A 15,868-nucleotide genomic window follows, 5' to 3' on the forward strand; every position below is an offset into this window, starting at 1 on the left:
ATCCTGACTCCAGGTTGGCCTTGGCGCACGTGTCCTTGGCTTGGTGATGCAGTGTTTGGACAACCTACAGCACAAGCCCGGCCCGTCGGTGGTACAGGGGGATTTTCAGGGCTAAGCAGTGGAGCCCACTTGAAAAAAACCCATTGCCCAGAAAACTGGGGGGTCCCGGCAGCGGTAGTTGCTGTGCGTTGGCCACGACGACCAGCACTGAGACGGCGAGCGCCGAGAGCCCGTGCGTCCGGCGGGAAGCTCCCGCTGCTCCTCCTCGCGTGGTGGAGCTTCATCCAGTCGGTGGCTTGGACCTGCCGCTCCGGACTTACGCGGTCATCCTTAAATTCAGCAAAGTGTTTTCGTAGCAAGCGAGAGAACGTGTGTGTTAATTTTTATGTGCAGATTTTACAACATTCTCTAATGATATTTAACGGCCTAAAATGTTGGCACACGCTGGAAATTGGTGAAAGTTCAGCCATCCCATTTGGGCGGGTTATGCTTACAGGCACTCGCACTTGCCGACAGTTTAATAACAGTATTTGGCAGTGTCTCTTAGAGCTGCTTAAGCTAATTAATGCATTTGCTCCCTGCTGGACGAGATTGAGTTTTCAGATACGTTTGTAGAGCGATGTGCACGATCGCGACAGATCTCCTTGTCTGGAGCTGGAGCTTCCCGTGTTTCACGTCGCGACGTAGCCGGTGCACGGCGGGGGCTCGCGGCTGTGTTCCCAGGCTTCTCCCGGCGTCGGCTTGAAAAGAGGCTGCAAAAACCGTGGCGTGACAATTTGGTCTGAAATAAACCTTTCTGAAGGCATCCCAGTAAACAAAACGTGTTTGCCTACGGAAACCCTCGCAGCCATCAGCCAGCACCGCAACCGCTTGTGCTAATGAACCCAAAGCTGTTAATGTGGTTTCTTCAGTTAAATTGATTCATGAATTTTGAAGAGAACATTATCTAATGAATTTTCTTTGAATAGAAAGCAATTAAAAGGACAAATCAGTCTGATTAACCCCAAAGTCACCCTACTGCCACAAATGGTGTACAGTTTGAAATTATATCATAAAAAAACTAGAGCAGATTTGCTATCTCTCTGCCCTCTACTAATCCATGTAAATTAATGAACAACAAAGTTAATTTCTTTGATGACCCTTTTCTCGTATCACCTGGATTATGCTGATGTTTAATTTGCTTAATGTTATAATAAAGACTAAACAGATTTTTTCAATGAAGTGATTATCGTTCCCTTCAGTTAAGAAGTGATTTTTATTATTTAACACATACATAACGGTGTACGGGTTTCCTTTAAGAGCAAAACCACATTTCGCTCTGCGCCCACGTAACGTAATCAATGTGTTTTCTCGACAACTGGAGAGAGAAAGCGTTTTAATTAGTTTGTTGTGAACAGGGGGAAGGGGCCTTTTGGGGGGTTTCCCCCCTTTTTTGTTTTTTCCACCACCTGGATTGGGAAAGTGAAACTCTGAAATACAGAGGGAAACTGCCTCCAATGCCTTTTCCTATTCGTTTCTGCAGCAATCGGCACACTTCCAAAGCAATTTGCTGAATTAAAATAGAAATAGTGGGAGATAGGTGATTTTTCCGCGGGCGGTCCGCGCGTTCGGGATGCCGGGGGTCCCGCCGCGGGGTCGGGAGCTGCTCCGGGGCTGGTGCCGCGGCCCCGCTCCGGCTGGGAATTAACGGGAGACGCGAGGGCTCCGCGAAGGAGGTAGAGCCCCTCGTTTCTTTCCTTTTTAATTTGACTCTATGCTAATTTATACTCCGCCAATGTAATGGGAAACCACATTGTACGAGTTAACAGGATAATTGTACTCGAAGCAAATTAAAAATATAGGAAAATCAAAGCCTTAAATCCTTTTTTATAGTGATCGGTTACTTGGAGCGCTCTTTCTAATAATCATGCATTTAAATATAGTAATGTAGGACACAATAACAGGAGAGAGTGTGTCTGGGCCGTTTCAATTTAAATCAGAAAGTTCCTGTTGAGACCGTGCCTTGTGTCGGGGTTTTGGGGTATCTTTTCTTGTTTTCTTTCCAGCCGTGCATACAAACAAGTGCTCTGTTCCTCTTTTTTGCAGCCTCGTTCACCGGACAAGTGCTGTGGACGCTGCTGAGGGACGTGAAATTTGGGGAGGCCGTTTCGTACAAGCAGCTGGCAGCGCTGGCGGGCAACGGCAAGGCGGCGAGGGCCGTGGGAGGAGCGATGCGGAGCAATCCCGTAAGTGCACGCCGACTTTCGAGTGGCGTCCGTGGAAGGTGGTGGATTTAGACAGAGAGCTTTGTGGGTTAAATGTCACTAGATTAAATTTATCTGCTAGGAAAACTGGTCTACCATGAGTAATAGGGTCAGTAAGTGTTTTTAATCAGCAATAATGCACAACCAGTTTAATATGATTTATTCCCTCCCAATTATGGTGTTAGGTTTGAAAAAGAAATATTGCACTTGGTTTAATTTGTCAGCCGAAACACAGTTGGTTGTTCTCAAACTTTCTTACATATTGTTAGGAGAGGGAAATCTTTTATCACTCAACACTGACACCGTTTGACAGCACGTGAGGAGCTTTGAGTTGCTAGTAGTCCATCCGCTCTGGCATGGAAATATTTCTGAAAATGTGAGGGAGGAAAGATTTTAATCCACGTAGGTACATGTTGGCATCAAATCCCTAATGTGGAATTTGGTTTGCCAATGTTCTTTTCTTTTCCCACGCACTCCAAAATAGATGTAAATAGCATATCTCCGTTGAGATGGGTTGCCTGAATTTGAGCCAGCTGGAAGGAGCAGCTCTCTAGGTTAGTCCTGTGGATTTTGGAGAAGCAATATGTTTGAATACTTGTCTCTTTTTCCGTCTTCCTGGTAGTTATCTTTCTCTTTTAGTTGTCCAGGTCTAGATTTTCAGATGTATTTAGGAACCTAAATCACACTGCTTAGTGTAAGTGAAGCTAGTGAGAATCAGTGCCATTATACTTGGGTCTCAGATATTTTTTATATACATATATATATATATATATATACTAGTTTTATATATATATATACACTAGTTTGTATGTTGTATGTTCGTATGTATACTAGCACCGGGCTCTGGAGGCACCTGGATGCGATAGTTTGGTGAACCGGCAGGCGCGGGCTGCGCCGGGCTGGTGTGATAACCTTCGGCTGGCTCGTTACCCTGCAAAGAAAAGGAAAAGCCAGTAAGGAAAATGCCACTATATCTTTGTTTTTTAACAGATTCCATTACTTCTTGCCTTAAAAAAAATAAAGTTTGTTTTCTATGAACAGCACTGTGGCCTTTTCAGCCGTTCTTCAACGTATTTTTCCTTATTACCCCTTGCCGGTAGCAACATGTGTCTTTCCATACCTCAATACCTCTTTTTTCTCCGGCATTATACCTGCTGTAATCTTTGACCTCCCGTGTTGTTTTTTACATTCAGTCCTCTCCGTTTTTCCTTTAATAAGGTGCATATGAGACTCCAACGTGTAGTTGCAAAGTGAATTCAAAAAATCTGTTTTCACAGGACCCGGTGGCTTTACATGTAGAAATAATAAAGGTTGGGGCGGGGGGTGCTGCACCATGTATTATCTTTATATTTCTCCTCATTCATAACATCTAACACGTAGCCAACCTGCGTATTACGACTGGTAGGTCTAAATGACTGTATAAAGATTTATATGGAAAATGTGAGAAACACACGGTGAAAAGGTGGTCCCATTGAAGTATAAAAGGGCTGGATGTGTGATTTCACGTGGAATATGTATAAAATTACAGATTAACTATGATACAGGAGATGTGTAGTAATAAAAATGTGTTTTGGACAGGCAGGGCTGTCATTACAGTACCGATTTTTTTTATCGTCAGCTTTCTGTTGTGAAATATTGGGGTGGTATTATATAGCTCTTTTCCCTACAGCTATCCTGTAGTATCTATAATATGCTTAAAAATTTTTCTGCTGGAGACAGAAAACACTACAGCTGTAGTATGGGATGGGAAAAAACAAAAATAAGATAGGTCCCCATTTAAAAAAAAATTGCAGTAGCTTTGCTGTATATTTTCAGAACTATTTTCATCCTCCCTCACAGGGGAAAAAGCAGGAATTTTCACACCGCAACCTGCTGTTACCGCTGCTTTGGATGCGGCTGCTCCACTGCAGCCTGAGGGCAAAGCTGGGTACATTTCTAGGCGATAGCAATTACATATCCTTTTGCACAACACTGCATTGTTATTCTTTGAGAACTGTTTCCTGCAGGTTTGCATTGTATTGCCTTGTCTTAATGTACACCATATTATATTGGAAATCATTCCATCATATTAAAATAGTTTATATTGTCAAGTACAATACAGGGTATTGACAAAACATAGCTTTATGCTGTTTGTATGAGCTGTTTCCTATGAAAAGCTCATACACACTTAAAATATCACAGTATCCTTCTTTATTGAACTTAAAACCTTAAGCACATTAGGCGATACGATAGTGTATGTGGAAGTGCACAGTATGTATAGGATTGTAGGATCACCGCGAACATCATTCATTTATAAACCCACTTGAAGTCTGTTTATCAGAGGAGATATTGAGCTTTGGATCTGACTATATAGCTGATTAAACTGAACATGTCATCTCCGCTGCAGCATCATTATAATATTAGCAAAGGATTCTTACAGGGACTGCAGTGCTAGCAACTGCTACACCTGTACTACGAGCCTGAGGATGTAAACACCGTCTCTGAGTAGCGTTTGCTCAAAATTATTGCACAAATGTGGTGTTCTCTTGAGCAGAGTGCTCTCATGTCCTCCGACCACGTGCTGAATAAATGGGTGGAGGAATTAACTGTGCAGGAAATGCATGGATAGCAGACTAGTGATTTTTGTTTACAAGAGAGGAGTTGAAACTTTAATGAATAGCTTTGTTAATGATTGCTGCCAAAGCTATGCAAAATCCTAAATTGTTTGCACCGTGAGATGCTGCTTAGGATTGCTCACAGCAAACGGTGCTCGCGGTGGTATTCCCAAACACGCAATCCCAATAGATCCCAATCCTACTGCTATTTCATTCCTGTCGTGTTATGAATTTCTGTCCAAATGTGATCTGGATGACTAAATTATAAACATGATTCATTGAGGATGGTAATATTAGTAAAAGCGAGTGCTTGACATAGAGCAGCACTGCCTGTAGAACCGGACACTAGTGTTACTCAGATCAGGTGTTTTGATAAAATGGTGTACCTTACATTTCTCCGCAAAATATCAAAATATTTCTCGCTTCTCCAGATCGTGGGTTGGTGTTTAATTTTGGTGGTGTGCATTCTGCAAGTTTCCCTCTGTAGTTGGGTTGCTCCACATAGTTCATACAACGACCTTCAGCTTTCGGAGGAGGTGGAAGAGGTGCCAGCAGCAGCTGAAGGAGGCAACAGCTTTGCTTCAAATTATGCCAAGGACATGGTGGGGATGGCTCACCTTTTGCAAGAAAAACTTCAAATAGTTTGCTGCAGTTTAGATTGATTGCAAGGTCTGTGGTCCTCAAAGGGAACCCATAAAGTTCAATTAAAAATCTCATTAGACTAGTATAGGAGGATCAAAAAGAAATCACAGCGACTCATGGGAAACGGCGAATGTTGGGCTGATTAGTCCAAGGCCATCCTAAATGACTATTCTGTGGCTTAAATAAGATATCTTCAGTGGTCTGTTAGCAGCAGTAATGGCTGCATAAGGGTTTTTTTATATTCTATCTGATTGTGTTATTGTTCAGACTAAAACCTAACTAAGTGTATAACTTCATGCTAATATCGATGTAGCGTAAGTCAAGGATATTATTCAGCCAAAATGCTTTAAACATTGGAGACTGAGTAGAGTAACTGTGCATTTGAGAGAAGGTTGTGGAGTATGGATTTGTAATGTTGCAAACACATAAAACTACTTGTGCATTAATTCCTTAGGTGGTTTGCAATAAACTTGAACCCATGCTGGTTCGTATTACGGTGTTCGTTTCTGTAAGGGAGTTGGGGGCGAAAAAGCGATAGGACATGAGCGAACTGAAAGGTGATTTTTGCTGAGCGTGGTTTTTGTTGTATGCTATAACGTGATGTCTCAGCTGTTCCCGTTATGGCCTCACTGATGCGTTTTTGGCAGTTTGGCGGTTGCCTGGAAGCACGCGGCCCGTCAGCCGGCGTAACGGGACGGTCGGGTTGCTGTTGCGTCAGGCTGAAAACTCCTAGCAAGCGGCGCACCGCCGCCGAGCTTCACCCGCAGACCGGATTTGCTAAATGCAGTTCAAAGGCGATCGATACCTCGTGCGGAGCGGTTTTTTTCCCCACCTTTTTCTAAACAAACGCGTTATTGAGGAGTTAGTTTATTCACAGATCGCCACGAGCGTTAATGACCGCCCGAGCCTTGTTCTGCCAGTCACCTCGATGGCTGTTGATAAAGATTTAGCATCATGTTCCGAGTGTCAGGGCTGTCAGTAGTGCTGAACCATTTGACCAGAAGAAAAAACGCACAGGGAGCTATTGATTACAGCTTCTCAGTGTCACTTGTTCACCAGGATTTAGGTATTGATGAGGCTGCAAGTGAAAACAAGCTCTTTCCCTTGTGGGCCTCTACCCAGAAGAACAAAAGCAAAGTTGGAGAAAATATTCAGCTGGTACCAGAATCAGAGGGATTCCGGCATCGATTGAAAGGCCCCTTCATGTTATTTTTGTTGGAGACAAATCTATGGGTTTGGAAGTTTTATAGCCTTTGAGATAGGGTCTGTGTAAGTGATGGATTCATGTATTAGATGAATTAGATTTCACAGCATGAAGATTTCAGTGGAGCTATAATATTATGAGCTGCTTGGTTATTGATAAAAATTACATTAAATGTAGCCGAGGCATTAAAGCTCGAGACTAGGGTAGTATTCCTTCTAAAATGTCCTTAGGGCCCTAATAAATTTTAGCAGCTTTAATTATTGTAGTAGTCTCAAAGTTGTCACCACAATTAAACCAAATCGAAGCAATATTCAATATTTTTAAATTACGGGGCTGATCCGGTCTTTGTAATGCATTTTGTTTTATATCCAACGCTAGGCAGAGTGACGTACGCGCATCTGCGTGTGCTGTGACAAACTTGGGTTGGAATTCGTTAGCTCAGGCATGGAAGAAGTTTTGTTTATGTCATACCTTTCATCCCACTGGTTGCATTTTCCAGGAGCTGCAGCCTTTTAACCAGCCTGGAAGCTCTGGTGCTGCAACCCCACTAGCTCAACAGCCTGTCCTAAAAAAAAAGGTTCCTTTGGGTCTTCTCTCTTGCAGCAGAGGCAAACTCTTTCCGCTGTATAGAGACGGAAGGAGAAGAGCATCCTAGCAGAGATCTGAGATTCCCCGCTTCCTCTTGATATCCAAATTTTCTAGGTGGAATTTCCTCCTTCCCTTTTTCCGTGGTGGTGCAGTGGTTCAGCCCCACGTCCTTGAGCCCGTGACGGCACCGCAGCAGCCAAGGAGAGCTGGGCACGGGGCAGGCGTCTTCCACGCCTGCCGGCTCTCTGGTGGCCTCACAGCCCTACGTGTCCAATATTCCATATAAATCGTGCTCAATGATTTCCTTTCCGACAATTTTTTCTTCCTGGATTCCTTCTCTTTCTCTTGGGTGCTTCCATTAGGCTGCTGGGATCAGAGGGTCTCCATCCAAAGGGAAAAAAAGCGAAGATGTGCTGTGGCCTGCACTGGAATCCCAGGTGGGATCCCAACCGAAAAAACCCAAAAGCCACTTTTAATGTCCATCTATTAGCTGTCCAGCTACTTGGGGTCTGTGTGTCTTAAACCCTAATATGAGCACAGCTTGAACTTTACTGAAATAAATACAAAACGCAGTTAAAATAAGTCAGTGTAAAGTATGCATTTGTGTGTGTGTGTGCGCGTATTTAGATAAATACATATTTTTTGGCTTAAAATATCCAACTTGTAAAAACTGCACTTTCTGGTGAGTTGTTCCTTTCACGGTCATCACTACAGTTGAATTACTGTGCAGTTACAAAAACACGTACTGTGCTATTAAAGATGATGTATTGCATTTTTTATGATGTGTACTTCAACGATGATAATCACCTGTAATAAAAAAATGCATTTATGTACTTCTGTACATTATCAGTCTATTATGTAACTTACATCGATTTTTTTCCCAAATCCTTGACATTTGGCTATAAATGATACAAAGTAGATGGTACGAGAAAAGTTCTTAAATTGGTTAGGTGCGAATTAAATCTCTCCTGTTGTAGATTTTTAAAATTCACAACCCATTTTGGATTGACTTGCTGTTAAATAATAAATAATGCCTCGCTCTTATATAGAATTTTTCATCTCACCTGGAAGCGCGATACCGAGAGCAGACATGGAGCGAGGGAGCGGAGACCTGGGGAACGGGTGCAGCCTGCTCATGGATGGGTTGTTCTTAGGTTTTTGTGGCCTTTTCCCAGAAAAACGGCCTCTTCAAATTGTCGCGTCATTGAGCACTCACAGTCGCCCGCAGCTCCGCGCTCGCCGTCCCGGCGTTTCGTAGGTGCCTCTTTTTGAGGGGTCACGAGTCAGAGAGGAACCCGGTCTCTTCGCTTTCTTTCCTTCTCTCCTCATTGCCCCGTCCGGTCTCTTCACTTTCTTTCCCCCTCTCCTCACTGACCCGTAAGTGCTGGAGACCTCCTTCCTGGCCTTGCATCCCCCGTAAAGACATCCCCGAAACCTGCTAGTTAAAGCGTGCGTGTGTCCCTGTGCCGTCTCCGCACCAGGGAAGTGGTCATGGGGAAAGACAGGCTGCAAAAAAAGGGATCATCTGAAAAACATTGTTCTGGCATCTCTAAAATCTGGGGTTTGATATCAGGAGGCTGCATAATTCAGGACCATCAGGTGAAAGCCACTAATAAATCCACTAATTCGTGAGTCGAGGCATTTGCTTATTCTTAATTTGAAAGTAGATACCAGGAGAACCGGTTGCTTTGCTAAAGGAAAGACCACGTGCTAGTCTGTCTGATACCAGGGAGCTGTAATTTTTCTGTATGAAAAATGCTGTTATGTGCTAGGAAACATGTCAGTGCCCACTAGCAGCCAAAGGTGAATAGCAGCTGCCTGCGTGCTTTGCAGCTTGGGCAGTGTGACAGTAATTCATTTTATCTTCTAACATGTTGCAAGTTTGGACTTTATTTAATTTAGCAGCTCTGGGAGGAGGAAGAAAATCGCCATTTTCACATCCAGGGTTTAAAGAGGAGGCGATTGCTTCGGTTAGGGTTGTTTGGCTTCTGCAGGAGGATGCTGAAGCACGCCGTGCTGCTTCTCAGTGCCGGAGCAAGTCGGACCAGCTGCAAACTGGTGGTGGGTCAGTCCCGCGGTTCCCCCCGTCCTGCTGCTGCAAGGTGGCCGCGTGCCGCAGGCTCCCGGGACCTGGGCCTGAAGCTGGAGGTCCAGCTGAAGGGTCTGCTGGAGCGGGCTTCGGCTGAAGCCTTCCACTCCACGGCACCGCTCGTTTGGTGGGAGGCAACTACTGGTTTCATAGTAGGTTCAGGGCTACAACCCTTCTTGCACGCGGGTCTTCTGCCACCACCTCCCCTTTGCTCCGTCCTGCGCGTTCTTGGCACAGGACGAGCGGTTGCTCTTGCATGCAGCTTTCCCACGCCTGAGGGAACCTCTTTCCGCGTGCTTTGGTGCAGCGGCTGTGCTGGGGACCTGGGGAGGTCGGAGGGAGCAGCGAGCGCCCAGCACGGACAGCAGCAGCCCGGGAGGCCAGCAGCGAAGCGCAGGGTCCCCTGCCAGTGCCACCAGCAAGGCCACCGGCCTGGGACCTGCCCCTGCCACAAGCTCGGGAAAAGACGGCTCTTTCAGGACCCCCGTTTCTGTGTGTTTTGCAGATGGCGATCATCATCCCGTGCCACAGGGTGATCCGCAGCAGCGGGGAGACCGGCAACTACGGAGGCGGCAAGCTTGTGAAGGAGTGGCTGCTGTCGCACGAGAAGCTCCATAAGGCCAAGCTGGGCTGCTGATGACCCGGCACCAGAGAGCCTCGCCTTGCAGCCAGCTCTCCGCGCGCGCAGTAGAGTTTAGAGACACGGTAAATATTTGAGTGACATACAAATATAATGCAGCCTCCGAAGTGGAATGCGTGGTGGCACCGCTGTATGAAGCCAGCCGGCTGGGTCCTGGGGGACGCAGCTCGTGTGCCCTGCCTTGTTTTTACATTTTACAGCAGAATGACTACAGCGGTCTAGGCCTGTCGTGCATGTATTTTGTTCCCATCTCCAGTGCTGTTTTGTTCTATTTTTAATGTCCATTAAAGCAAGGATAAGGGAGTGGGAGGGACGTGGCAAGTGCTAGGTGCACGCGTCCCTCTGAGGATGCAGCTGGCTCGCTGAGGGCCAGCGGGAGCCGACGCATTATAGCGAAAGCAGTTAGGTTACCTGAAGTTGCGCAGAATATTGCAAAAAATCGTCTTAGTTGCATCTTTGTGTCAGCAGTACTTTTCCTTTTATCGTTTGATTTGCTTCGGATTTTTGCTTTTCTCTGTTCTGGGAAGCTTTATTTCCCGTAGCCTCTCGGTGGAAAGGCTTGCACTGCTCGAGGTGTTAGAGCTAAATTTTCTGATGGTTTAAAGAGGGCCCTCGGAAAGGGCGAGCCAGCAGAAGCTGAAACTTTCAGTATGGGAATCGTAAATCCTAACATGGAAATGCTGATTTTTATGTGGTTTATCATATTTTCATAGATGTCTCTTTAGAAAGGCTGCTGCTAGCCCAGAAATTACTGCGTGCCGACGTGTTAGTTAATACAGTTGTATTGATATCGTACAATTACTTCAATAAAAAAACTGCTTTGCATATACAAGTGTCTCTGTGTATGTTTATAAATAAAACACGGTGTGTGATATATGGAGGAAATAAACTATACCCAGCTGTACAATATAAGGCTGTATTTTTATCAAGGGTTTCTGGTGGCAATATAAACCACGGAGGCAAAGCTCAAGTGGTTTGTACGTGTCACCAGAACCCCGAGATAAAAATACAGCCTTATAATATGTACAGTTTGGGCGAGTGTTTTATTTTATAATACGTAATACCAACAAAAGAGCCGGGAAGCTAATGCAAACTCCAACCTTTTCCGCATTTGCACTGCTTGCTATTTATCCAGCGGGATTTGCGCGTGCTCTTTCCCAAGCGCGTCTCTATCTCGCCTTCCCGGGCCGTTTCCCGACGGAGGGCACTTGTGCCTAGACGCAGCCCACGCGCGGTCCCGGGCACGTGGGAGCCCCTGGGAGCCTCGCACTTTCCTCCGCTTCGGATTAACCGCGCGCTCCGGCAGCCGGGTGATGAACGGCGACGCGGCCGTAGGACTTCGCTCACCAGATTACCTTAAGTTATAGACAGCGAGCAGTAAACTGCAGTTTCTGCAAACATCACAGGGCGTTATTTCTGCTAGGAAGATCGCGGATCGCTTTCTTTTTTTCTTTTTGCCAGGGTTTTACCAAATTTGAAAGTCGTGGTGTTTGCAGCGCGCGTTGTGCCCAGGTCAGACGGCTGCATTTTGTGTTTAAGTGGCTGCTTATCGTGAACGCCGGTCCCAAAGACCTGCTTTCCCTTAAAGAAAATGCAATAAAAGAATGAACCTATACAAAGCTTGCTTAAAAACTTAAAGCAGGGTAATCCAATGGGAGTCCCGTAAGATTTATGTACTATTTCAGGAATAACTGCTCAGTAAGAGTCATATAGGAATGTGAAAATCCATGAAGGATTGCACTTACAGATCTAATGGTGATTCCTTTTATATTCATGCAGAAGTGGAGGCGAAATCTCCTCCGGAGCTTCGTTTTCAAACCCTTCGGCCCCGTGCCGCCGCGGCATCCCGCCCGGCTGGTTTGCTGCGCCCGGCTTTAAAAACGGTGGGAAATATCACCGACGGCGCGCGGTTGCCCTTACAGTAGACAGGATAGTTCAGCTGCATTGATGTGCAAATGCAGCACGTCAAAGGGCTCGCTGCTATTTGTGTTCCAAATAACAAATAAATAAGCTTAATTCATGGCTTGAAAAGGTGGCGTTTTTCCCTTTTTTTTCCTCTTTTTTTTTTTCTGGTAAAACCTTTAATCTCTCTCTGCTCTGAACAGTTTGGCTTTTCCAGATTATGGCTTTTTTTGTTCTTACTATTTTTGCTGCATGCTGTTTTTTCCAGCTAGGAGCAAATCTGATTTTTTTTTAAGTGTTTGACTTTGGTTATGCCCCAGCCCCTTTTTAAAAACGGAAGCCTTAAGGCGTGTCCTTCTTTCTGCTTTTATTGAGCGAACAGATTTTAAATACACTTTGAAGAGTGCTATCACCAGAATGCCTCAATTCGGATTTAATTTTGGGGCGCGATATGGCAGGTAGCCAGGCAGAAGGCGGAAGGCCGAGGAGCCAGCGCGCGTTGGCCTTGCTGCGGGAGGCCAGGTGCCTCCTCTGCCGCTTCCCGGCTCGCAGCAGCCTCTCCTGGCCCGGCCTTGCGGCGGCTGCGGCAGGGTCGCTCCTGACGGCCCCCTCTTGCCAAAGGTAGAGCAGGGGATGTTGCAGCCCTGGGCAATCTTGTCCTGCGGTTTTTTTGAGGAACAGACCTGTGGTGTATGCACATTGCAAAAATGGCCTGATTTGTCCTCACCAAAACCCAAAATATTGTAGCTGCTGAGAGGAAGCAATAGCTTCAAAATGTTTCACTTCCATGCTGCATTTCAACCTATTCACTAAACTTTACGAGCAAATACTCTGTGTTTGAAATGCCCTACCTACCCATTGAGCTCGATTTTACCAAATTGCCCTGCTTTGCGCTCCGTGACTGTTCTCCTGGACAGCTGTTTTGTTGCCTAAACTAAGTCTGCATTTCAAAAGCAATTTCTTTAAACCAGTGCAGCTTTTGCATGCTGACAAGACCAAAAAGTTCAAATTTTGAGGAAGGGAGACAGTTTGGTCGAACTTTTGGCAGAACTTTTCTGAGCGTGCAGCCCAAATTATTCTTACCCTGCATTTCTGTTTAGGCATTAAAATTCAGAGTCTAAATACGTAGTTTGAAATTGGAGATGAGTGTATGCACCACGCAAATGTAGATATATCTTGCTGAGTACACAGCCCATAAAATATGTAGTATAAGATCACTCATTTATTTAAAGACGCTTTTTACTTCAGATAGAAAATGACACAAATCTAAATATTACAATGCAAAGTAATGTGTAACTGTCTGTATGTTATAGCCTTAACACTATACTTTTGATGCAGAAGAGATATAGCAGCTGCACTTTAATTTCAAGCAAATTGATCCCAGATGTAAATGTTGTTTTGTTCCATGGAAGTTAGTGCACAGGTAAAACAAATATCATAGGTTTATAGTCCAACAGAGTGTCGCAACCGCCTCTATCCTCGGCTGCCTGGGCACGCATAAAAGCCGGGCGGCGGCGACGGAGGAGGATGCCTGGAAAGGATACCGTAAAAAGAGATAGCTTTGCTTTCTACCCTTTAAGAATACAACCACCTGTGATCGAAGGAGCCGTTTGGAAGCCAGGAAAGCTGCTTGGCTCGTCAATTATCCTGCAGGCAAAATCTAAATTTGGCATGTTTTCCATTTCTCCAGCTTCCCATTTTGTAGAGGCCTTTTTGTCCCACAGTATTTATGCTTGGCATAAAAGACAAAGACCGTGTGTACTGACTCAGTAAACTGCTCTTTTCAAACTAAAAATAATAGTAGCGATTCTGCCTCCCTTTGCCTGGAGAGTCCCCCAAAGTCGGTGGCACCATGGGCCGTGTGTGAAGAGCACAACAGCTTCTTTGCCATCCCCGGCGTGTGCAGAATAGCAGAGAAGTTCAAATATCCTTCCGTCAAGTCTCTCCTTTTGAGTAATAGGGAAAAAATACATATATATATATATATATACACACACACACACACACACACACATACATATATATATATATAGGGCAACCTGCTTGTCTGCAGAGGACGAACCCGCAAGAGGAGCTTTCCGCACTCAGAGCTGGACCACACATGGCTCCCACCAGTCAATGAAATCTTCCCCTGGTGAGAAAGTCTCTCCGAGGTCAATTATTTCTCTATTATTTCTCTATTCTTGTGATTTAAATGGGGGGAATATCTGGTTTTGGATGCTTCTGAATGAGTAGGGCCTAAATCAGTGTTCAGCTGGGTGAAGTACGGCGTTGAAGCGGTTCCCTCCTCGGTGGCTACACTGGTTTAGCTCTGCTGCCTTCTGGATCAGTCCGGGTGAATCAGTGCACAAACTCTGCCCCGGATGCCTCTGCTTTCAAATGCCAAAAATCCCAGAATAAAGGGCATATATAAGACATACAAAGGTGTTACTGAAGGACAAGTACCAGACTAAACTTTGACAGCTTTGCAAGGAAGTGATTTTTTTTTTCTCTGTACATCCCATAGAATTGACTGAATTTGTCAGAGAGATGCTATAAAATGTAGCAACTTCTGTAAGTGTTTAGAAGACACATTGCCTGTATCCTGATGGCTGTACTCAGACAAAGCCTGCACGGGGGTCGATCGACTCACACGGGATTTAGGGAACTATTGCTAATGCAGTCCCAAAGCAGAGACTGAGGTTTTTCAAGTCTCTCTGCCCCTGTAATTCCCGTGGGCAGCTCATCTGTTCCTGAGGGCAGCACTCCTCCGCTCCCGCCTCTGCTCGGGGATGCCGCGCGGAGCCGTCTCTTCCACGGCTGGACCTCCGTGGTACGGTGTCTTTCTAAGCTCAGCCTGAAATAACCGGTGGGTTTTGTGGTCCAGGTACAGGCTGGAGGGGCGGCTGGTCCTTGCCCAGCCTCACTGCTGCGCCCCGTTGTTTGGTGCTTTCGGTGCGCTCTCGTGCCGCCGGCCCCCACGGCTCCTCCAGCCGCTCCTCTGGCCCTGCCGCCCCTTAAAATACTCTTAGGGCTTAAGGCGGCCCAAGAGCGCGCTGCCCCAGAAGGACACTCACCCATGTCCTCACTCGCAGCGAGGATGTGGATCTCACTACCAAGGTTAATGCGCGCGTCGAGGATGAAAACTAGAGATGGCCTCAGCCCCAGTCGTGGATCTGAACGTCCTCGAGCTTGGAGACCGTTTGTATCTGGATCTAAACCTGGCTTATGGTCACTGGCCCTCAAAACTCATTTTTGTAACTTGATAACCAGCAAATAAATCAGCCAGTTATTAAGGAAAATGTAATTACGAAGTCATGTTTATCTGCAAGTCTTTGAGAAAAACTAGGCCTCATTATTGCTATCACAGTTAGAAGAATAATTAATGTCAAGTTTTTGTAGTGAATTCATTACCTCCTTGGATAGGGAGTGACTGGAGCCACATTTCGCAGAAAAGCTTTCACAAGAAACGAAAAAAATAACTTGCTAAATGTCCGTGAGTCGTCGCCTTCGTTGCCTGATAGCAGAAGTCAATAAAACAAAATATGTTGCCTGTTTGTTGGGGCAGATACCATGCGCCATCCACGAAGGAAATCGTTCTGCTGAAAGGAAGATTATTCAACCATTTTCAAATTAAAGCCTTGTAGAAGCATTGCATCTCAAATCCCCTGCTATACGATGTAGAACCAATATGGTAAGCGGTCTGTTTTTAGGAGAAACTATTATCCTGGAGTATCAAATGTGGTATTTCTACTTTGATCCTTTTTCCAAGTTTCTGGAAGCTGGTCCTTGTCCCTGTTGAATTCTTGCATTTGGATTAAGTTTGTGCTAGGTATTTACCACAACGGTGTTTATCTAGGGCTATTTTCACACCTTCCTTTCCCTTGCCCATCCCTCTAGCATTGCCTCTATCTAAGTCATCTTCTGCACATGGTTCCCTGTGACTCAGAGCTCCACATCTGAGCGCAGTGGGAGGCCTTGACCAGG

The 15,868-nt window shown here is 45.5% G+C and overlaps 1 protein-coding gene across 1 annotated transcript in view; it reads left to right on the plus strand.

The window, feature by feature from the left end:
• Positions 1-10,832, plus strand: part of MGMT (O-6-methylguanine-DNA methyltransferase) — a 160,505-nt gene extending 149,673 nt beyond the window's left edge. The window contains exons 6-7 of the mRNA XM_064514382.1: positions 2,086-2,225; positions 9,866-10,832. Coding sequence (XP_064370452.1) covers positions 2,086-2,225; positions 9,866-9,997 — 272 coding nt within the window. The 3' untranslated portion in view covers positions 9,998-10,832. The remainder of the gene's footprint in view (positions 1-2,085; positions 2,226-9,865) is intronic.
• Positions 10,833-15,868: the final 5,036 nt, after the last annotated feature.

The sequence above is a fragment of the Dromaius novaehollandiae genome, chromosome 6, assembly GCF_036370855.1.
Source record: "Dromaius novaehollandiae isolate bDroNov1 chromosome 6, bDroNov1.hap1, whole genome shotgun sequence".
In the NCBI taxonomy this organism is placed as follows: domain Eukaryota; kingdom Metazoa; phylum Chordata; class Aves; order Casuariiformes; family Dromaiidae; genus Dromaius; species Dromaius novaehollandiae.